General features: G+C 49.1%; 1 protein-coding gene across 1 annotated transcript in view; it reads left to right on the top strand.

Moving 5' to 3' along the window:
• The first annotated feature begins 1,543 nt into the window (after window positions 1-1,543).
• Window positions 1,544-24,062, top strand: part of Fads2 (fatty acid desaturase 2) — a 37,929-nt gene continuing 15,410 nt past the window's right edge. Inside the window, exons 1-5 of the mRNA XM_006993862.4 lie at window positions 1,544-2,128; window positions 9,295-9,405; window positions 12,263-12,460; window positions 12,565-12,666; window positions 18,704-18,829. Coding sequence (XP_006993924.1) covers window positions 1,922-2,128; window positions 9,295-9,405; window positions 12,263-12,460; window positions 12,565-12,666; window positions 18,704-18,829 — 744 coding nt within the window. The 5' untranslated portion in view covers window positions 1,544-1,921. The remainder of the gene's footprint in view (window positions 2,129-9,294; window positions 9,406-12,262; window positions 12,461-12,564; window positions 12,667-18,703; window positions 18,830-24,062) is intronic.

Below are 24,062 nucleotides of genomic sequence, written 5' to 3'. Positions count from 1 at the left end.
CCCAGTGCTGGGAATATAGGCATGCGCCACCACTGCCCCAGCCACATCAAATTTTTAAGATGCATAAAAGCCTGTCTTGCTCTTTATTTGTATTCAAGCCTCCCTCCCCTTACAAGATCTTGCTCTGCAGCCCAGGCCAGCCTTGAACTCATCATGAACTCATATCTTGCCTCAGGCTTCTCACAGTTGGCATTATGCACATGGCCACCATACCTACTTCATTCTCTCTTCTCTTTTGGGCAGGCCTCTTTGTTTGGATGCCTGTTTAACCTCCTCTAAGCCAAGGAAGCCTCACACTCCTTGAGTCTGGAGTTTGTGGAGTGAAGAAAAGATGCTCCTGATGGATGCCAGCACCGGATGAGATGAGGATACCGTGGAAGGGACTGTGGGGATGGCATCACTCCCTGCACCAGTATTTCCTTTTGCACCGATGTCATGAGGTGCTAGGGAGCCCAAAGTCTGGAAAGAGCCATGGAATAAGCCAAGCAGGGCCTCTGGCTAACCATGTGTGTGGGTTTTTGTTTGTTTGTTTGTTTTTTGTTTGTGTTTTTTGTTTTTGGAGACAGAGTTTCTCTATGTAGCTTTGCACCTTTCCTGGAACTCACTCTCTAGCCCAGGCTGGCCTCGAACTCACAAAGATCCGCCTGCCGCTGCCTACCATGTGTGTTTTGACCCTTTTACCTCTCTCAACCTCGGGATCTTCATTTTGAAGTTAGCTATAACAATATCATAGGATTGTGATGAGACTTGAGTGAACAGGACCCCTCTCTCCCTACTCCTTTGGTATCAGTGTCTTTTTCTGCAGTCGGTGCCATCGTGGGCTTTTATTGCTTCCTTGTTTCCCAACCAGTCTGTGTGCTCTTCCGCAGTCCAAGACAAGAACGGTGTCCAGTTCATCCTGGCATCCTCCCCAGTGGCCACCCCCGCGGCACTTAGCATGAGGAAGAAAGCAGAGGTTCCACGGTTCTTTTCCAAGCTGGTCTGATGAAAGGATTCAGAACCCTGGTTAAAAAGAGACCCACTCCTGGCTCCTTTCTCTAGGGGGGTTGCAGGAGAATAACAAACAATGTGGATCACGCAGACAATGTGAGATACTGGAGTCTCAGCTCCAGCTAGCCAGAGAGGGACTTCACTTAACAATCCAGCCGGAGGCCGTGCGCTGCTCACCACAGCCGTTGCGCCCCCTTTGTGCCGGCATCAGGTGCAAATCCCCGGAACGCGGGCTGTGCGCGCTCGCGCTTTGAAGCGCGCAAAGAAAAGCCCAGCTTCCACCCCCGCTCGCCCTCCCAGCTCCTCTGAGATCTACTCCGGCTTCCCCGGCTCCAGCCAGCGAAGGGAGGAGGTCGGACACGTCGCCGGCCTCCCAGCAGGGCTTGACTCCACGCGGGCGGGCGCGAGGGAGGGGGAGCCTGGGACCCGCCGCTCCAGCCCGCTGGCCTTCGAAAGATCCTCCTGGGCCAATGGCAGGCGGGGCGACGAGCCCTGATTGGTGCAGGCGCTCTGCTGATCACTGTGGAAACCCGGGTGGCGGGGAACTCGGGAGGATGCGGAGCCCGGAGTGGGGGGAGCCGGAGGGGTGGGGGGAGGAGGTGTCGAGTGCCTGAGCTACCCCGGAGTTTTCACCAGAGGCAAAAGTCCACAGCAGGCGGGCCGAGGGTGGGGCGGAGGAAGGGAACCGCTTGGGGGCACTGGGAAGCTAGGGGTACTCCAGAGGGAAGGCAGGGATACTGGCTAGCCAGTGAAGGCGAGGAGGAGCGAAGGCGAGGGGAGGAGGCACGGTGGGAGGAGGAGTAGAAGACAAAAGCCGAAAGCGAGGAGGGCGCCGACCGCACACTGCGGCCGGGAGAGGGACCGTCGGTGCCGCGAGCCGCAGGCACACGGAGGCGGTAGCGCGCGCGAAGCATCCGGGTGGACAGTTAGCATGGGGAAGGGAGGTAACCAGGGTGAGGGGAACACGGAACGCGAGGTTCCGATGCCCACCTTCCGCTGGGAGGAGATTCAGAAGCACAACCTGCGCACCGACCGGTGGCTCGTCATCGACCGCAAGGTCTACAACGTCACCAAATGGTCCCAGCGGCACCCGGGGGGCCACCGGGTCATCGGACACTATTCGGGAGAAGATGCTACGGTAAGGGTCTAGGGATGCCAGCCATCCTTGTCTGCTGCAGGCCGGTGTCAGGAACCCGGGGTCCCTGGGCGCCAAACAGATCTCCAGTTCTGAATGGAGCGCAGGACGTCCAGGAGGGAAAAAAAAGTGTACCTACTGCTCTCATCTCGCACCCGGAATCGTCGTCCTCTGGGCCAGCTGGGCAGACTTGGGCCGAGCCTTTTGGACTCCAGGTCTTAGCACCTCTGTGGAAGTCCCATCAGTGGCAAACTGTGCCCGATGCATGTCCACAGAGCACACTGCGCGCCGGTACAGCCGGAGCCAGGGACTCTCCCAAGGGGGCGCTCCGGCTTTGTGCTTTGGCGCTCCCCATGTGGAAGATGGCCACTCTTGGGCGCCCAGAGAGGAGCCTGAGAGCGGGCAGCCATATGTGGGACTCTCCTGCCAGACCAGGGGGGTGGAGAAGAAAAGCTGGTTCCTTGCCAGGACTCGCTCCTGCTTGGACTCCTGTCTGAGAAAGTCCACAATGGCTGCCCGACAGAGACTGCCTAGCAGCTCAGGTTCCCACGCTCCCGAGGATTATCCCGACTCATTCCAAGTGCCAGCCTTCTGGGAAACCCGGGCGGGGAATTGATGGAAGGCGAATGGACTGGCTTTTGCAAAGTCCAGGTCCAGAGGGGATCTAGAAGGTGAATTTGGTAGCACCAAGACTGACTTGGCAACAGGTCCATCTGCCTCTGGGGTTACTCTCGGACATTCAACTCAATAGCCCTCTGTTTTTAAATCTTGCCAGGATCGCCCTTCCTTCTTGCACTCCTGGAGGTTGTTGGAATCTCAGGGACCTCTCTGAAATCAAGGCTGCCCTTCTTATGCACACCAAATGTGTAGCTCAGCAATTGCATAGAACCCCACGCCATGCCTGGCCCCACCCCCAACAGTAAAGGAGTGGGTAAGAGGAAAAGCAAAGTCAAGGAGGAAGACAGGACATTTTAGGCTGTAGTGGTGAGCTGGGGGCAGAGGAAAAGATCGAGGCTGGAGAGAACTTGGGAAAGATGAGTGGGAAGAGGCAAGAAGAGAGTTAAACTCAGAACGCATTCCACCTGAAAGTCCAGGGCGCTGACCTATTAGAGAGCTTTTTGTTGTCCACGTTTGTTAGTTTCAGTTTGTAACTTACACCTCTTTTCTTCTCTTTGAGATCAGCCTAAGTAGCCAGACTCTAAACTAATCAAAGGACTGGAGGCTTTGATGAACAGGATTCAATCTTACTCAAGACTGAGGAGAGAATTGCCCGTATTCATACTGCCTAAAGCCTCTTTTCCTTGCTTGTGGACCCTGCTTAAGCCCATGGGATTGGTGATGCTAATCAGACCTTAGGTGGGTGTAAGCTTTTCACAATCCTTGAGTGTCCTAGCTTGGACCTTTCCACAAACAGAGAGGACCTTGGTTTCCCAGGGAGAAGACTTTCTAGCTCTTGACTGGAGGTCTTTCTACTGTTCTATGGTGCTAGTCTGTGTATGACTCCGTAGGCGAATCATAAAACATCTGTCCCTTTCCAGGCTCTCACCAAAACGTTTCCTAAAAAGTAAAACTATGAATGTGATACAGTTGATCTGTTTATTCCATCTCATGAAAGAAATTGGTTTTCTTGTGTGAAAGATCAATCAGATAATGCCCTGAACTTCATAGTTTACTTAAGAAATCAGATGCATTTCATCTTTGTTTTGGAAGTTCTTAGTGTTTCCCTGACCCAGTTTCTTCCAAATGTCTGTGTTCAGGGCTAAGCTGTCAGGTACCTGGATGGCTTGCTCCTTCATGCTAAAAGCCTGGCATGCTGTTCGCTGCTGCCCTCACTGTTTTCTGTCATTGATTGCGAGTCTGGTGTCTGGGATGTTAATAGCCCCATGATAGGAAAGGCAAGGTGGAACTCAGTGTAGGCTACAGATAGGATCACTGGGCATGAGCGTGCATGGTATAACCAGGTGGAGACAACCTCTATACCCCAGTGAGCACCAGATGGACACGATGGAAGTTATGAGACAAGAGGAATGCACCAACCAGAATGTAAAGAACTTGAGAAATGGAGATGAGAACTGAGTGTATCGAAGCAAGCTCATTTGATGCCGCAACACCGGCGCTTACTGCCTTCCCAAAGAAGATTTTGGGGGGCACAAAACACACTCCCTACAGATAGAGTGGGAGAACAGTGAAGTAGGCAGTGGTGTTTTCTTTGGCGAACCCCCCCCCCCATTTTTTCTTTTTATACTGTCTGAGACCAGGTTGGAAAAAGGCCTTGAGCAACAAGGAGACCTTCAAAGGGAACTCCAGGAGCAGGAATCCCTCTCCAGGCTGGTTCTGCAGGTAGCTTTGCCCCCTGGGGCCTTGGCTTCTTTTTGAGAGCTTGAGGGGATTGATGAGGATACCCTGAGTTTGGGGAGAGACTGATGAGCAGATAGAGGCTGGATCCCTGAGAACTTTCTCTGTCATTGCTCCCAGGATATCTGTGATGTCTTCACAAGAGGCTGCAAGGGGAGGCCAGGAATCAAGGAAGCCATTTTCAGGAGTATCTAGGTATCCAGTGCAGAATTTTCTGATTCTGAAGAAACTACCTCAGAAGTGCTCACTTCTTCCCTAGAAGGATGGTCCTTCTGTAGTCAGATCCTGGCCTTACTTGTAGTAGTAAAAGTCACTTAGTATGGGGCTGGAGAGATGGCTCAGTGTTTAAGAGCACTGACTGCTCTTCCAGAGGACCCAGGTTCAATTCTCAGCACCCACATGGCAGCTCACACCTGTCTGTAACTCTAGTTCCAGGGCTTCGGACACCTTCACACAGACATACACACAGGCAAAAACACCAATGCACATAAAATAAAAATAAATTTTTAAAAAATTGAAAAAAGAAAAAGCCATTTAATGGCATGTGCTCAGAGCCCCAGCTACTCAGAAGGCTGAAGCAAGACCCTGAACCCAAAGGTTTGAGGCCAGCCTGGGTACCATAGTAAGATTCTGTCTTTAAAAACCGTAGTTTTTTCAGTTCACAAACCCATTGGTGTGTGCTATCTCATTTAATTCTCAGGTCAGTCCTGCGGCTAATCCTGTCCTGAGGCTCAGGTGGTGGTCAGCCCTAGCCAGGATCTGTTGGCCCCAACCCCTCCAGCCTTACCTTCCTCTCTCTCTCCTCCCCCCTTCTCTTCTTTTCACACCTTTAGTCATTTCTTGCTCGTCCTCCAGAGCTTCTCCTGTCTGAGATTTGCTGGAGGCACCAAGCACTATCACCATGCCCCAGCCAGTGTTTGCACTTTTCTTGGGAATCTGGTCAGTGCCAGAGCCCCACTTGTGAGTTTCCATCTTCAGCCAGAGCTCATCAAACATTCATTGAGTGTCTCCATGGCTCCGAGCTGCGCTCTGAGCAGGGCCTCAGCAAAAAGATGAATAATTCACGGATGGTGGCCTGTATCCTCTGGATTTGTGTCCCTCCCTCTTTTTCTCTTTCTCAGACTGGGGCTTGAACCTGGGTCCTCCAGTTCCAGACATTCACCTCTCCTCCAGCCTGCCCTGTTTTGTCTATGCTTTTTGGCCCATCTGCCTTGCTTGCTTACCTCTTAGAGTCAAAGGAAGGCAAAGGGGAGCAGAGGTGGGTTCCGTCTTTCAGCCGCTCCTATACTGCGCTTGTGAAAAAGATTGAGAAAATGGGATTTTGCCCCTGTGGAAAGGGCAGGAGGGTCAGGATACTGAAAAGAACCTGAGTTGGGAGTCTCTAGGCCTGGAGGGCAGCTCTCCTCAGCTGAGTAGGAGCCATCTGGCTTCTGCCCTCTGCTGTGGGAGGGAGACCCCATATCCAGTCCCAGCATCCCCTAGTAGTGGTTCTGGTAAAATACAAATGGAATTGGGCTGGGGAGATGGCTTAGTAGTAGTTAAAATGCTTGCTGCCCAATAGTGAGAATGAAGCTCAGATCCCAGAACCCACATAAATACCGGGTGGGGGTGGCAGCTGATTTGGGATTCTAGCCTCTGACTGCAGAGGGATGGGACCCCCCAGAGCAAGCTGGCAAGCGAGACTAACTGTGCCAGTGAACTCTGAGTTTGATTGAGAAGCCCTGCTTTGGTGGATAAAGTGGAGGAGCAGTTGAGGATGATTCTCAGCATTAATCTTGGGCCTCCACATGCATGCACATGTATGCACATGCATGCACATGTGTGCACATGCACATGTGCAAAACCATATGCACACATCCATGAAAAGGGAAGGGGGAAAACGGCATCACATCTTCATGCCTGGTCTGCCTCTGTGGGGACTTGCTTCCGGTGCAGCCAGGGGAGTCCACACATCCTGTGTTAGCAGATATTCTCTTGCCAAGGGGCTCATGGGCCGCAGAACACTGTCTACCTATTTATTCTCTTTTCCTTGCAAGGGACAAGACCAGCAGACTTTCTCCCTGCCTGCACCTATGTGCTGCAGAAAGGAAATCAGAAACCAGGGTCCCTGGTGTCTGCTGTCTTCTTTAATCTCTACCTGTGAAATCCAGGGTCCCTCCTGCTTCTCCGCCTGCTTTGAGCAGTCGTCAGAGAACTCTGGATTACCAAATGAAGCACTATGCACCCTGCTTATTGAGCCTGTGCTTCTCAAATCCTGGGCTAAATTCGTGGATGTGGAAAGTATCTTATCATAGCTGTGCTGTGCAGAAGAACCTGGGCACATTCAGAAACAGGTTTTGGGACCTTGAGCTCAGCGCAAGGACAGGACAGTGAGTTCTGCCCAGAGGTGGTAGTGTCAGGGAAGCTGTGCCTGGAGAAGAAGCTGGATGACTGCAGAGGGAGACCTAGCAGACAAGCAGCAAGCGCCCTGTTTAAGAATCAGGGCCGCTGACCCCACCCCAGGAGCCTGTTCAGAGCTCCTCCTGCACCTGCAGGCCGCCCCTTTCACTTTCCCTGAGTCTTGGCCTTTTTGTAGAGAAGCCTGAGCCTGGGGCTAGCAGAACTGGGCCACCCTCCTCACTGCCTGCCTGAGGCTCCCGGGACAGCAGGCTTCTCTCTCTGAAAAGATCCTTGGTTTTGATCTGGCCCCTTGATTTAATCTTGCCCTTTCTATTCCGCTAGGAGAGATTTATTTTGTTTGTTTTCTAAATGTAGAGGTTGAAAGATAAAGAAACGCTGTCTCTTCTGAACCCAGAGTTCCTAATAGTAGTGTTTGGTCAATTCGCTTTCTCTTTATGTGTAGACAATTTTCTTTTGAAATTAGGTTGTATCAAAACCAGGTGTGGTGAGCATTGCCTTTAATCTCAGCTCTGGGAAGGTAGGGACAAGAGGATCAGGGATTCCAGCCTCCGGCTGTCCTAACAAGTCTGAGGCCAGTTTGTGCTACCTGATAACACTGTCTCAAAAGTGCAAACCAGGGTGGACTAGATGAATCTTCAGTTAAAGCTCTTGCTGCCAAGCCTGATGACCCGAGTTCAGTCCCTGGGACCCATATGGTGGAAGGGGAGAATGGACCATCCAAACATTGCCTTCTCACTTCCACATCTGCTGGGTGTGCACACAAATAAATAAATTAAAAATAAATAAATAAATAAAAACCCTTAAGTGAAACAGGCTGGAGGGATGGCTCAATGGTTAAGAACACTGTCTGCTCTTCCAGAGGGTCTGGGTTCAATTCCTAGCACCCACATGGTGGCTCACAGCCATCTGTAACTCCAGTTTCAAGGGATCCAATGCTCTCTTCTGGCTTTCTTGGGCTCCAGGCACACACATTATATATATATATATATATATATATATATATATATATATATATATATATATATATATATATGCAGGCAGGAGCTGTGGTTCATCTGGTAGAGTGTTTGCCTAGCATACTCCTGGATTCAATCCTGAGCATGGCATAAACTAGGCATGGTGGCACATGCCTGTGGTCCCAGCACTTGGGAGATTAAAGCAGGAAGATCAAGGTCATCTTCGACTACATGTGAGCTTATGAGCCAGCCTGGGTGACATGAAACCTGGCCTTAAAAAAATTAATAATCCCTATTGAGTCAAAAATCCAGTGCCCGTTTTTATTTCCACATCTACCTCCCAAAAGTTTATGGAACTTCTGTTTTCCCTCCAACCAGGAGCCTTTCTAGTGAAAGCATGTGGTTTACATGTCTCCATTTAGTCCATTGTCCCACACTTACATCTTCCTACCTCACTATGTTGGCTTTTCTGGTCGTTTTTCCTGGTACCATATGGCTTGTTCAACTCAGTCCTGCAGTGCCTCAATTTGATTTCGTGGTGGGAGGCAGGATAAACGTGGAACTGGAGCATCCAGTTACACACTCTGGGGCATCTGGTGCAGACTCAACTCTGGAAGAGGTGTTTGATTTGGTGGAGGTAATCTTTGTCATGTATGTACTGTGTAGAAGAGGCAGGCAGAACTACTTCCCACATGATGAATAGTTCTCTTCTTTATTCTTCTGTGCATTTTCTAATGTTGCCAGAATTAAGCATATTTTCACTTCATCTTCGGAACAAGAGAGATTAAAATGCAGAACATAATACTAATGTTAGAGGAAGTTTGCAAACTAATGAAAATAAAACAAGGCATAACCCATGTCTTTAGCAATAGTTTAGATCCCTCCAACCCTGTTGCAGGATTTTTCAGGAGTTATTTTACCTAGTTCCACATTATTGTTTAATGTCATCTAAGCACATTTTCTATGCTGTAGTCATTTTCTAAATGTTAGGGATCGAGCTGAGAGCCTCACACATGCTGGGCAAACATTTTTATCACTGAGTTAAACTCCTACCCTGGGTCTTATCCCTTCACTGATAATTGTGGATGTGTGATGAGGAGATCTCTGGAGTGGTAGATGGTGTAGTTTGTGCACTGCCAAAGACACTCAGCTCAGGAGTAGTCCAGGACTGTCTTCTCTGAGTCCTGTGCCTACCTGCTACACCTCCCTGGGGACCTGTCTGTCCGCAGACCTTTGGCCAGCTCAGCAGACCTGGTGCCAGTGCAGAAGCTCAGGGTGGATACTGTTTGCCGTTGGAGCCCTGCAATGGGAACGTGTCCTGGGGTTGAGTCTGGAGTGAAGTCCCGCTTGTTATCTGAGCAGAGATTGGGGCTGCTGCTAAGCATCATCTTTCCTGGAATGAGAGAAGCCGGCAGAGGGCGGGGGCTCAGTTTGACCACCTGCTTCTCTGCTTCCCAGGATGCCTTCCGCGCCTTCCACCTGGACCTTGACTTCGTGGGCAAGTTCTTGAAGCCCCTGCTGATTGGTGAGCTGGCCCCAGAGGAGCCCAGCCTGGACCGTGGCAAGAGCGTGAGTGGGACTTGTAACCTTGATGGGGTGGGATGAGGCCAGATGGACAGTAGGGGTGAGAATACTGTCTTCCTCCCCAAGACCCTGCTGTCAGGGCAGTGACAGGAGAGCCTTTGAGTCTGCCCAGGAGGAGCACCTAGGTCAGGGAGGACCTCAGAGTGTCCCCTGGAAGCCTCCAGCCGGGTGATAGTTAACGGCATCCCCTCTCTCCCAGTGGGTCTCTGCCCCTCTCCTTTACACGAAGTTGCCAGATGTTGGTCTGGTACAGGACTATCTGAGAAAGGGCAGAAACAGTGAGACAGTATCAGCTAATGAAAAGTGTGGCTGTTTGGAATGAGTCACTTTGAGAATCACGTACTCATTTGTCACTGAGTGAGACCCTCTACTGAGTGCTGGCCTTCAAAGACGTATGTAAAAATAACTCCCCAGGCCTCACCAGCTGAGTGTTCAGTGGTGAAGCCGCTTACAGGCCAGACCTGGCTTGCATGATGGAGGAGCTGTGTAGAACAGCATGCTTTAGAGTTTCTCGAACCCTCGAGAGTCCCTCTCCTCTCCTCCCCTCAATCCCTATCTTTCCCTGCTCAAGTCACCCTTGTCATGGAGCCTAGGCTGAGGGTACCATCCCTGTGTCCTGAGCCTGCTGGCCTGCTGGGTGCGATGGTTCAGGTCCTCAGAGCTGAGGCAGTTTCCCCTTCGACAGGCACACTGTGTGTGGCCTTGGTGCCAGCAGGAGAGGGTGGGCCACCATCGTCCCTGCCTGTCTTAGGGAGATGGCACCTCCTGCTGCCATCCAGGGCAGAGAAGTTTCCTGAGAGAAACCAGGCCAGGCTGGCCCCTCCTGCTCCCTGCCTGAGCTGGAGTAATTCCTCACTAGCCTCTACCTCAGGGTCCCAGCAAAGCCTGCCTGGCAGGGCACAAGCTCTTTCCTGGCCTGGATTCTTGGTTGGTCCTCCATGGAGGACTCTCTGCCGCCCTGGCCCCCATGCTCAGCGCTCACTGTGGCTTCTCTGGCATCCTCGGTGCTCATGAGCAGGATCCCATCCTGCACCTGCACAGAGTCGGGTAGTGAAAGAGGCAAACGCTGTCTTCTGAGGTTAGACTCAGTGGCATGTCTGGCAACTGCACTATTGCAGAACTGTCCTCACCGTCCAGTTCTAGAGCCTTTAGACCATCTCCAACTGACATTCTGTGACGTTAACAACAGCTCCTCACTCCCTTCAGCCCCTGCCAAATACCATTCCATTGTCTGAAATATTTGACTCCCCCAGGCACCTCATGAATGGAATCGTGTACTTGTCCTTTACAAAACTGTACTACAAAAGTGTATCTTTTGTTGTTCTTGTTTTCTTTATTGTTTTGATACAGGGTCTCATGTAGCCCAGGCTAGCCTTGAACTCCTCTCAAGTACTGGGATTGCAGGCATGGGCTGTCACATCTGACAACTAGTGCATATCGATTGTACAGAATAGTAGGTTTTGTTCGGACCTCTTCATGCAAGCATTTGTCCTTTTATAACTGGCCTGTTTCATTGATCACAAACTTCACTCATGATAGGACACATTGTAGCAGCGTGCCAAATTTCCCTTTGTTTTTAAGGCTGAATAGTCTATGTGCAGAACACAATCAGGTATACCCAACCTGTAGCCTAACACAAAACTGTACACTTACTTAAACATTACTGTGTGTGTGTGTGTGTGTGTGTGTGTGTGTGTGTGTGTGTGTGTGTGTGTGCGTGTGTGCTGTAACTTGAATTAGAAAAAGTTCTGAAGTATGTTGTGGATGACAACATTGTGTTACAGTGTCAAAAGGACTGATACACCTGGAACTTAGTTCCTCATCCATCATTGGATATTTGGATATTTTTTTTAAAAAAAAGTGTGTGTGTGTGTGTGTGTGTGTGTGTGTGTGTGTGTGTGTGTGTGTGCGCGCATGTACATGTGGATGCCTATGGAGGCCCAAAGAGGGCATCAGATCCCCTGGAGCTGTCATTACCGGCAGCTGTGAGTGGCCCTACATAAACATTGGGAACTTCTGTCCTCTGTGAGAGCTGCAGTCACTCTTAACCCTGTTTCTGTTTTTGCCTGTTGTGAATAATGCTTCTGAGAACGTTGGTTAGGAGATACAAGTTGCTTATTATTAATTACTGTTAATACTACACGGGGTCATAGGAGTCCATTTTCACACACACATGCAGTGTACTTGGAGCATGTTGTCCCATATCTTCCATCCCCCCTTCTAGCCCCTCCTTCTATCTCCTTTAGTCCTTTCATTTTTTTCTTAACCTTTATTTTTATGTGTTTGAGTGTTCTGCCTGCATGCATGTCTGTGCATTACATGCATGCAGTACTCTTGGAGGACAGAAGAGGGTGTTGGATGTCCCTGAGACTGGATTTACAGACAGTTGAGAGCCACCAACTCAATGCTGGGAATCAAACCCTGGTCCTACGGAAGAGCAGCCAGTGCTCTTAACTACTGGGCCATCTCTCCAGCCCTGCCAGTCCCTCTTGTTCCCATACAGCTCTATTTCTAGTTTAGTGTCATCTGTACATATAAGATATTATATATCTGTGAAGTCTAGAATCCGCTTGAGAACTGAGAAAACACAGCATATTTGTCTTTCTGAGACTGGCTCAATTCACTTAGTATGATTAAAAGTACAAGCTTTTGTGTCCAGCTTTTCTTCTGCTTCTTATCCAGCTGCGACGTATCTGTAGTAATGGTGGCTGTTGCTGCATCTGGTGACTGGGCTCACACAGGATTCAAGATGCTTGCCACAGCTATGGTGTGTACGGGGCTTGAACACATGTCCCCTTGGAGGGTCTAGTGGCTGACTCTCTTCTGTGTCCTTGCTCAACAGTCTCAGATCACCGAGGACTTCCGGGCCCTGAAGAAGACTGCTGAGGACATGAACCTGTTCAAAACGAACCACCTGTTCTTCTTCCTCCTCCTGGCCCACATCATCGTCATGGAAAGCATCGCCTGGCTCAGCCTCTCGTACTTTGGCAACGGCTGGATTCCCACCCTCATCACCGCCTTCGTTCTTGCTACCTCTCAGGTGAGGCCTGACTCCCTTGACCAGGATCTGAGCATTCCCACCCCTCCGATCCCTCGAGGCTGTTTGCTGATGCTGCAATGACATTCACAGCCCTCTTTCCCCAGGCCCAAGCTGGATGGCTGCAGCATGATTATGGCCATCTTTCTGTCTATAAGAAATCCAGATGGAACCACATTGTCCACAAGTTTGTCATTGGCCACTTAAAGGTAAGTATTGGGGTTACGGGTGATGATGACTCAGAAAGTAAATCCCTGGGGAAAACCTGAATTTGATACCCAGAATGCATGTAAAAATGCTGGTTATAGTGTGACATGCTTGTAATCCCAGTACCGAGGAGGCAGAGACAGGAGGATTCCTAGGGCTCACTGGCCAGGCAGTGTGAACTACCTGCTGAACTCCTCCAGTGTGAGGTGGACAGTGTTCCTGAGGAGGCCACCTAAGACTGCCCAGCCTCCACATGCATGTGCACATGTGTGCAGCCTCCCCTCAAACATGCAGCTACATGTACACACACATTGAAAATGGGGAAACTGGAGGATAGAGGGGTCTATCAGCAGCCTGGGTAATCATCCCATTAGATTAATTCTCTGTAAATGGAAAATATCCCAAGTTAAAAACATATGTAATTCCCCTAGCCCACCAAACCTCACAGCTTAGCAACAGAAGGCAATGTAGCGTGTTGGTTGTTTAATGATCCGTGGCTGCTGCTACACAACCAAAAGCCACGGTAAATCAAGAACTGCAAATCACCTCTACTGTCATTTTAGATGGGTCCTTAGTGAGAGACATCAAACTGTTTAATACTTAACTAAACCAAAGGACTGAAGTTGTTTAAAACGGAGACAGTGTGTTGGTTCTGCTCAGATGGGGCCGTGCCCCCTGGAGGGGAGTTACAGTCAAGCGAGACGCCAAGCTTGCCAGTGACCTTGAGCTGGTCTGATAGGTGTTACCCCAACTTGGGAAACCATTTCTCGCCAACTGTACTCAACCCTGCAACAAAATACCAGCCACAAACAGTGTAGGAGAGGGGGGATTTCTCTTAGCGGCTTGAGGTCTCAGAAGTGTTGCTCTGTAATCCTCGGCTCTGCTAATTCTGGGCCCTCGGTGAGGCAGAATACCCTGCCGGTGGAAGCATGTGGCAGGAGCTACTTAACTCAAGGCAAGTAGGAAGAAGACCGTGAGGAAGAAAGGGGTCAGACACACCCTTCAAAGGTGTGCCCCTCCATTGATCTGCTTTTCCCATCTCCTCAAGTTCCTGCCGTCTACTGAAATAGTGCCATTGGCGTCGGACTGAGGGTTCAACCTGCAAGCTGATGGAGATGTGCCGTACTCAAACCATAACATGCTCTCTCAAACAAAACCCACTATCTCCCATAATCAGTCCATCTCAATAGCATCTAGTTGCTTCCTCAGAAAAGCTAGGTCCCCAGACTTGTACACTCCGGTCTTTGGCTGGGGAAGAGCCCTGTGCCCAGGTTAAATATCTCCGCTCTGTGACCACCGCACCCTTGCTTTGCTACTGGATTGGATTGTGAGTGAGCCAGCAATGATCTGCTCAGCAGTTCCCAGTTAGCAGTTTACCTGGCCCTGAGCCTTAGAGGGTTGGGAATCGGGACTCTTCCCAGAACCTCAGGAGGGAACCCACATAAGGGCTTTGTTTCATTTTGTACTTTCCTCTGTGGCCTAAAATCCTCCCCTGTGTAGGAAAGAAACATTTTACCCACTGCCCCTGTCCTCCCCATGCCATGAACAAAGATGGACTGTGTCCTATTTCCAGATTCCGGCAGAGTCTTGAGGGCCCTTCCTGTTCCAAGGCCTTGAGTCCTTGAAGGATAGTTTGAAACACAGCTCTTACATCAGACAGACAAGGGCAGGACAGAGGGCTGGCTTCCCTGTAGAGCATTTGCTTGTGAAAATGTTACTCTGGGGGCTGGGATGTAGCTCAGTTGGTAGAATGCTTGCTGAGCATCCTGAAGCCCTGGGTTCATCCCCAGCACCATATAAACTGAGTGTGGTGGTACAACTTGCTCTCTCTTTCTCGCTTTATTTTATTTATTTTAGACATGGTCTCACTATGTAGCCCTGATTGACCTACAATTCCCCATATAGATCAGACTGCTTCTGCCTCCTGAGTTCTCGGATTAAAGGCACATGCCACCACGCCTGGCTGATATACCATTTTTTTTTTTAAATGATCAACCCTTTAACTCCAGAACGCCAAAATATAAAATGTTCAAAAGTGTTGAAAAGTATATCAAAACAAAACTTATTATGCCTTTCTTTTATTAAGAAAAAAAACTTTGTGGTGCTGGGAATTGAACCCAGGGCCTTGCACACGCTAGGTAAATGCTCTACCACCAAGCTACAGCTACAGCCCTTTTGTTACACTCTCATTTCAAGGTAAGATAATGTAATTAAAAGTATTTAAGTATGTCAAGCTCAGAAAGTGTCTCACTTGAAAACAAGATGATCCCCAAAGTAGATCTTGAAAGTATTACAGATGCACTTGCCAGGGTGCACACTTTCTCTTTTGCCCCAGGCTGTGAGCTGACTACCCAGCTCTGCTGGCTCCACTTCTGCTGAGGCGTCTTCTTGCCAGGTGCGGTGGAGCACCTTGTGGCCCAGTCCTAGTAGTTGGGAGGCCAAGGCAGTATGAGCCCAGCCTGGCCTCAGATAAGCACATCGTCTCTTGGCTCACCCACCACTGGTCTCTTGGCTCAGCACTGCCTCCCCTGGGCCCAGGCCAGCAGCTGGCTTGGAGCAGACACCACTCACCCCTTATTCTGAGAACACAGAATCCTTAGACAGATGCAGTGCTGTGGAGGAGGCATTGCTGAAGGATAAGTAGGGCTTTGCCTGGTGAAGGAGAATGGGAGAGACTCAAAGCAGGGCTGAATCAAAGCACGAACAGCCCAAATATCATGGTGTCTGGTCCCAAGTCCAGGGAGGGGGTGTGTATCCCACCTGGATGACGCTCACTCCTCACTCCACAAACATCTCTAGGTTGGTGGGCTTTCAGCCGGCTTACTTGTTACCTACCTCGCTCCTCAGTGTCCTCGTGCCAGGGACTTTTCCATCTGGTGCTTCTCTTGGGAACGTTGTTCCTGTTGGCTTCAGATGCGAATGCGTCATCCGACTCCTTCCCACTCGGTCACGCTGCTTTTTGCTGTGGTGGGTTTCGAAGCCTGTTGCCTACAGGGGCCTGAGGTCACTGCAAAGACCACAGCTGTTTCTTACTATCCACCCATGCTGTTAGTGTTCAGAAGCTGTGTTTGTATCCAAAACACTCTCCAAGTGAGAAGCTTGTTTGGAGCAAATAGACCTTTTTGCAGATGGTCAGGCCCTACCAAAGCTCAGAGCCAGCGAAGGGTCAACGTTTCACCTGCTCCTGGCGGGACAGAAAAGACCCGTGTCATACTTGGGCCTCTGAGGAAGGCTTTGAGAACTAGTCACATAGCATCCTGTGACATTCAGATAAATGCACAAGTCCTCTTGCTGTGCTTCCTGTATTGTGGGACCAGGGTGCCATCTAAATGTTGGCTCCTCCCGGCTGTCAGCAAGCATTCACTGGAAAGGGCTCAGGGCAGATGAGCCCTTTGTCAGCTGAGATACAGTTCCATCCTGCGAAAACCTGGGATTCCCTCCCGCACTCAACTGTCCTTTCTTTCTTATTTTTTTTTTGTAGGCTTATATTAATTTTTCAGCATATGCAATTTGTAGAAAATATTAGATTTCAGGAGGACATTTTCACCCAAGTGTACATGGTACTTGTTCACATTCATCCTTTCCACCCCCTCTGCCGCCTTCTCCCATCACGCTGGTTCCCACTCCTTCCCAGATGGCCTCACTTCTACCTTCATGTCTCTATTTTTGAATCTAGGGTCCATGTCTGGGAGAAAATGTGTGGCATTTGTCTTTCTGAGTCAGGCTTATTTCACTTAATGTGATCTTCAGTTCTGTTCCTTTTTCCGCAAATGTCATAATTTCATTCTTCATGGCTGAATCATATTCTGTTGTGCATATACCATGTTTTCTTTATCCATTCATCCATTGAAGGGTGCCTGAGCAGACACTCAGCTTTTTTCATACTCAGCTAGCTTGCTTTCTTTTTTTTTTCTTTTTTTTTTTTTTTTTTTTTTTTTTTTGGTTTTGTTTGTTTGTTTGTTTATATCAGTGCAACAGGTAGCCCAGGCTGGTCTCCAGCATAGCTGAAGCTGACCTTGAACTCCTGATCCTCCTGCCTCTGCCTCTCAAGTGCTGGGATTATAGGTGTGAGCCACCATGTCTGGGAGATGTGGCTGTTCTTAGTAGAGCTTCAGTGAGCATGCGTATCATGTGCTGACGTAGAGTCTGTCTACTATGTATCCCAAGAGTGGTAGAGTTGGATCATGCAGCAGTTTATGTTTTTGTCCTTTGAGGACCCTTTATACTGTTTTCCATAGTATCTGGACTAATCTACATCCCCACCAGCGGTGAATAAGCTCCCCCCGCCCAAACACACACACACACACACACACACATACACACACACACAAACACACACACCTGCAGCAGCATTTGTTGACAGTGACTGTTCTGACTGGGATGAGATGGAGCCTCGGTGTGGTGATTTGCATTTCCTTTACTGCCAAGGATAATGAACATTTTTTTCATAGACTGGCCATTTGTACTTACTTCTCAGGCAACAGCCTCATAAATTCATATGTCTACTTATTGAATGGATTATTTATCTCTTGGTGTCTCACATTGTAGCCTTTTTATGGATTCTTACCTGTCAGATGAATAGCTGGCAAAGCTTGTGTCCCGTTCTGGCTCGTCACCGGCAATTGTTCACTTTCCATTCAATGCCGTCACACTTGTCTTGCTATGTCCTGTCAGAATATGGCTGCCTGTGCCTAGACCTTGAAGTATTTCCTTGTATTTTCCGCTGGTAGTTTCAGGTGTTACATGAAGGCCTTTGATCCACGGGGAAAGCTTTAGATAAAATAGTGGTTTTGAGAAATAATACACGCAGAGAGCCATTTGCCCAATTTAAGTGAACGCTTGGAGTTCCTGGGAGAACCTTCACAGATATGCACCGAGCATACGGTTTTAGAGCATCCTCAGCACCCCACAGCTCTCCAGCCCCGTCCCCAGCACCCAGCCCTGTTTCTCCACTGCCCCCTCCTACCCCTGCTTAGCCGCCAACTTTCTTCCGCTGAGCTTCACGTGGGATTTTTGTTTTTAATCTATTTATTTTTATTTCATGCGCATTGGTATTTTGCCATGAGTGTTGGGTCCTTTGGAATTGGAATTACAGTTGTGAGCTGCCATGTGGGTGCTAGGAATTGAACCCTGGTCTTCTAGAAGAGCAGTCCCTTCTAGAGGTTAAGCTGAGCCTTTCTCCAGTCCCATGTTTTCTGGTTTTTACTGGCTTCTTTCACTTTGTACGGTGGTTCTAGGGTCACCCATGCTTATATTGTGTGTTAGTGGTCATTCTTTTCTAAAGAAAGCTTTTTTACATTTATTTATGTGTTTATTATTTGGGGAGAGGGGCGCCACAGCACATAGGTAGAGGTCAGAGGACAACTTTCAAGAGTCAGTTTTCTCCTTCTACCATGTGAGTCCCAGGGATCGAACTCAGGTCACCAGGCTTTGGGGCAGGTGCCTTTAGTCACTGAGCCATCTCACTGGCCCAGTCCATTCCTTTTTATGGTTTAGCTAAACTATTCCGTTGTATGGGTATCACGTTGTAGTTCCAGTTCATAGACATTTGAATTGTTTTTGTCATGGTTATTTTTAAGAATGCTGTTTTGAATATCTCTCTCTCTCTCCCTCTCTCTCTCTCTCTCTCTCTCTCTCTCTCTCTCTCTCTCTCTCTCTCTCTCTCTGTGTGTGTGTGTGTGTGTGTGTGTGTGAACATCATGATTTCTCTGGCACATAAGTCAGGAGAGAAACTGCTGGTCCCCTGGTAGAGATAATTTCACTGTTTCTGAAGTCCTTTCCCCTTGCTCAGTACTGGGGAAACTGAGGCTGAAGAAATGACTTGACTTCTTTCAAAACTGACCAGTACTCTGGGTTCAGAAGTGGCAGGGCTATGGTCTGATTTCCAGGGACTCCAGGCATGGTCCCCATATGTGATGGAGAAGCCAGTCAGGCATTTGTGTTGGAGGTACCAGGACATGGTTCCCAACACGACCCATCACTGGCAAGGTCAAGGGCCCACTGGCCTTGGTGGCTCATCTAGCTCCTCTCTCCTTACAGGGTGCCTCCGCCAACTGGTGGAACCATCGGCATTTCCAGCACCATGCCAAGCCCAACATCTTCCACAAGGACCCAGACATAAAGAGCCTGCACGTGTTTGTCCTTGGCGAGTGGCAGGCCCTCGAGGTAGGAGTGAGGGCATTGGTTGGGAGGTGTCCTGGGAGGAAGGAAGGAGTCCTGTAGGGTCAGCATTTAACTGGGACGTCAGCAGCTTCTGCCACCCAGAGCACTTTCCTAGTCACCCTGTGTTATCCCAGCCACAGTGTACACTGAGTGGCTTTTCTTGAGAGTACTGGACACAGAACCTCACGAGCAGGCTCAGTGCATCCGTCCCTCCTGCCCACAGGAAACTGGGTCAAGTTTTTCAGGAAGGCAGAATTCTAGGTCTCCGTGACGGTCTAGTGGACCAGCCCGTGCGCAGGAAGCGTTATCTGGAGAAGGGCAGCCTAAACAGCGGATGAGAGAGCAAGGTTCAGACAGAAGACAGGAAGTGGTAGGTTGGGCTGTCATTCACCAGTTAGTCCAGGATAAGCCTTCAGATCTTTACTAGGACACTTCCTTCTATTTTCCCACACTTATTTTACTATCATTTAATTTTTTATTATAAATATAGGACATACTTGATACAAACATTGAAATAGTATAGAAATGTATATTCAGTGTCTTTTCCTTATCACCTCTTGGTCTCAAGTTTTGTGGGCCCAATAATAACCACTGTCGGTGAGAAGCCAGAGAGCTTTGTAGGGGCCCGCTACGGACCCTTGTCTCCAGCCCTGTCTTCTGTGTGTATATGAACATGTGTCTTAGTTAGGGTTTCTATTGCTGTCAAGAAACATCATGACCTCAGCAGCTTTTATAAAGGAAAATATTTAATTGGGGGCTGGCTTAGAGTTTCAGAGGTTCAGTCCATTATTGTCATTGTGGGAAGCAAGGCAGCATGCAGACAGACATGGTGCTGGAGAAGGAGCTGAGAGTTCTGCATCTTAGTCTACAGGAAATAAACTGGCTCGAGCTTCTGAGACCTCAAAGCCTCCCCCTCCCCTCAGTGACACACTTCCTCCCACAAGGCCACACCTCCTAATAGTGTCACTTCCTATCTATGGGAGCCCTTCCTATTCAAATCACCACAGCATGCATATACCGTTTTCTTTAGAAACAAAACTAGAAATAAAGTAGGCCTTCTATTCTGCAGCTCACTACTTCTAATGTGGACCTTGTTCCAGGAGTTCAAGGGGATTGGTCTCATTCCTCTTGGGGGCTGTGTGTATTACATTCCATTTGTATAGTCTAATATGATGCACACTATTTCATATAAAAGATTTGTGCTACTGATCTTAATCCATCTTTGGGGTAGGTGTTAGGTTTCAAACTCAGTGGCTCACAGGTGTTAAGTACGTGTTCTACCATTGAGCTTTTCAGTTTTCTCCTGTGATTCTGCACCCCCAGCCACTTAATTTTCTTCTAATAAAAGCACACCTAACCAGGCATGGTGATAATGTCAGTATTCTGGAAATAGAGGTAGGAAGATTTCAAATTCTAGCTTAATTTGGTCCAGATAATGAGACTTTTGTCAAAAACAAAATAAAGGGCCAGTGAGGAGGCCCAGTGAGTAGGGTGCTTGCTGCCACGCCTGACAATTTGAGTTTTATCCCTGAGACCCACATCATGATGGAAGGAGAGAATTAAATCCCTTAAATTGTTCTCTGTCCTCTGCCCATGCACTATGCACTGTGGGGTGTGTGTGTGTGTGTGTGTGTGTGTGTGTGTGTGTGTGTGTGTGTGTGTGTATGTGTGTGTGTGTGTGTGCGCGCGCGCGCGCGCGCGCGCGCGCGCATGCGTGTGCACACAAATAAATAGGGGAAAATTTAAAGAATACTAATTAAAAAAACTAAATTAGGGCTGGAGAGGTGACTCAGCAGTTAAGAATATTGGCTGCTTTTTTTTTTTTTAAAGAGGGCCCAGGTTTGGTTCCCAACACCTGCACATGGCATCGCATAACCCTCAGTAACTCTAGTCTCAGGGGATCCGACACCCTTTCTGCCCTCTCCAGGCATGCAAGTAGCGTACAGACATACACACAGGCAAAATATCCAAACACCTTACATAAATAAATAAAATCAGGTGCCCTTCATGTATTTAAAGAATATGCTCAATCTAGGCATGGTTGTGTCTACCTGTAATCTCAGATATCAGGAAACGAAGAGGAATTACTGTGAGTTCGAGGCCAGCCTGGTCTATATAGCAAGAAGTGTCTTTTAAAAAGGGAGTGGTCATTCTATACTGTTTAAAAGTAGAGCTTCTGTGTTAGGGTTTAACTTACAAAAAGGAAGGAAGGAAGAGGGGAAAAAAGTTGTTGGAAATACACTGAGGGTGGACACAAGTCAAGCTGTGGGTAGAGCTCAGTGGCAGAGATCTTGCCCAAAATGCTCAAGGCCTGGGTTCAATCCCAACATTGTGATGGAAAATTACAGTGCTGGGCAGAGCAGAGCCGAGCCCTCAACCGGCAGTTATAGGAGGATACAGACTTACTCTCAGTAAGCAGGGTCGTGGAGGGAGGAGTGTCCTAACGGTGTTGGCATCCCAGGCTTGTGTCATACATGAGAGAGAGCCTGTCCCCTCAATTCTGATTCATATCTCTATCTGATCCAAGACGCACAGGATATCAGCCACAGCTCCGAACTTTGGCTAGGCAGGGATTTCATTTTCTGCCCAGCACCTGTCTTTGTTTCTATTCTAGGAAATGGCTTGTTAGCTTTGGTTAGAAGTGTTTGGATAGTAGAGTTGATTACCCAGAGGCCTTCTGATAGTGAGGACAAAGGCTTCCTTAATGTCTGTAGTGAAGCTGTTAGCTGTTCTCACAGATGGGCCCAAGTCCCTCACAAACAAAGGAAAGCCAAAGGAAAGCCAGGCTCATCAGCTCTGCAGACCAGCTGCACAGGAGCTGATGAATTCTGTCTCATCTCACGTCTCAAATGCTGGCTGGCTTCGGGAGGGAGGCTGCAGCATTCTGCTTGTCCTCTTGGCAGTGGCACTTGAAGATGGAGACCAGCATCAATGTCTGTGGAAAGTCTTCGGGCATTCAGGTGTTTACAAGGGAAAAGCCATGTTTCCTGGGTTCCTGGCTGAACTATGTGCAAGTGCCCGAGTCGAGCACATCTCAACAGAGCCCCAAATGGCTGTGCCTCGGGGGCTTGAGCCTCCATTGCAGGCTCCAGAGCTGATGCCTGCCAAGGCCTTTATCTCAGGTGTGGATGACCAGGGCAGACCAGCCACAAGGGCATTCGAGTCACAGAAATATGAAGAGCGGTCTTCCCCCACCTGGTCATATTTATGACTTCCAGGAGGGTGTTCTTGGTTTGTTTTATGTGGCGATATGCATCCAGTTTCTCTCCTGGATGTTCTTTTCAGTTTAGGAAAGTTCTCCACACATAGTATTTTCAGTGTTTTACAGTTTTACATCTCAGCTTTTAGCTGAGGTGTGTGTGTTGGGGGGCGATAAAACCTGTTTTTACACTGATGCATTTAATCTGTGTGTGGTCCATGTGAGGACCACTTGTGTAAGTCAGTTCTATTCTTCCACCATGTGGGTTCTGAGGATGTAGCAGAGCTTATCAGGCTGGCGGCAAGCTCCTGCAGCCTCCGAGACATCTCACTGAACCTTAATTGTAACTTTTCCCCAGGAGGATTTGGGTGTGACGTGTTCTGCTTCTACATCCTCTATAGTCGATGTCCTCAGCCACTAAAGGGCTGCGTTGCCCTTCCCAAACTGGTGAGCTGTCCCACACCCCAGTGTCTGTCTACTCTAGACTGCTGCTCCTCCCTCAGGACCTGGACAAAGATTTCTCCTTTTTAAACGGGCATCATGCACTTTAACGGCAGGGCTTCTCCAGTACTCAGGAAGCAACCGATGGCTGGCTCCTCGTGCCTAGATCGTGTCTCCTGAGGCCTCTTCACGGTTCTAGCTTCTCTGGTTCAGCTGCCCTGGGAAGGCAGTCAATCAATCAGACTCTTACAGTAAGGAGGCCAGTGCTTTCTCTCTACTGCACCACTCTGTAATTTCTGCTTGGGGTTCCAGCGCTGGGTGGAAACTCTCGGCCTAATTAAACTGTGTTCTATGACAGTCTTGTCTGCCACCCCTTCCTTTTGCCATGTCACTATCCCCATAGTGTAGTCAGTGTGTTCCCAGAAGTGGGAGCGTGCCAGCCTTCCTCCCTGAGGGCTTCCTCCTCTACTCGCCCCTGCTTTCCACTCATCTTCCTGCTTCCAGCAGACCTCTCGTCCCCGCCCCAGCTCCTAGGACACATGAGGCCTTCTTCTTCTTGGGGACTTGGGTGGGCATCTAGCATCCTGCCAGGGCCTGCTGTGGCCGAGTGGCCCATTGCTCTGTGTATGAGTTTGTGAGTTCCCAGAGGCAGCAACTGACCTCATGGCCACTCCTGCCAACCACCCTCAGCTCTAGACAGACAAGGAAGGCCCTTGTTATTCCTCCGTTCCAAACCTGCAAAGTCCCTCTCTATGACCTCGCCTGTGTCTGATGTATTATTATTTTTCTTCTTGCTGCTACAAAATGCCTGACAAGGAGCCATTTAAAGATGGAAGGGCTTATTAGGATTTAGTGATAAAGGCAGTAGATCCCATCGAGGTAGGGGAGGAGTAGATTCCATCGAGGTAGGGGAGGAGTAGATTCCATCGAGATAGGGAAGGAGTGGAGGCAGGAGCGCAAAGCTGGCTGATCACGGCATCTGCAGTTGGGACAGATGAATGTTAATGCTCAGCGTGCTTTCTCCCTTTTGTTCAGTCTAGGACCCCAGCATGTGGAATTACGCTGCCTGCTGGTAGAGTAGGTCTTCCCACCTCAGTTAACCTAACCTAGATAACCCCCGACAGGCGTTCCCAGAGGCTTGTTCCTCAGGTGAGTCCAGAGCCCGTCAAGTTGATAATCAAAACTCTCACAGTGCCATCTCGTAACACCCAAACACATCGCTGCTATACTGTACATAACCTTCCCTGCTGTTCTTGAAGTCTTATGCGTTCAGTTCAACTTCAACCATCTTCATTAGCAGTTCCAACACTGTTCACAAGTGTAAATGCAGGAACTGGTTAAGATCAATTACTACTTTCTAGAAGACACAAGTTCAGTTCCTGGCAGAGTTCAGATCTTAGCAAACCACGTTGGGCAGCTCACAACTGTTTGTAACTCCAGCTCCAGGGGATCTGACACCCTCTTCTGGCCTCCATAGGCACCTTCACTCACACATGCCCACAAACACGTAAATAAAAATGAAAAAGACATCTTTCAGAAACTGTGTGAGTGCACGGTCTCTTCTGAGACTGGGGCAGCCTCTTCACTGTGAGCACC

This window comes from Peromyscus maniculatus, chromosome 1, assembly GCF_049852395.1.
Source record: "Peromyscus maniculatus bairdii isolate BWxNUB_F1_BW_parent chromosome 1, HU_Pman_BW_mat_3.1, whole genome shotgun sequence".
Classification (NCBI taxonomy): Eukaryota; Metazoa; Chordata; class Mammalia; order Rodentia; family Cricetidae; genus Peromyscus; species Peromyscus maniculatus.
Note: the sequence above shows the minus strand (reverse complement) of the source record. Positions and strands in the feature narration are given on the sequence as shown.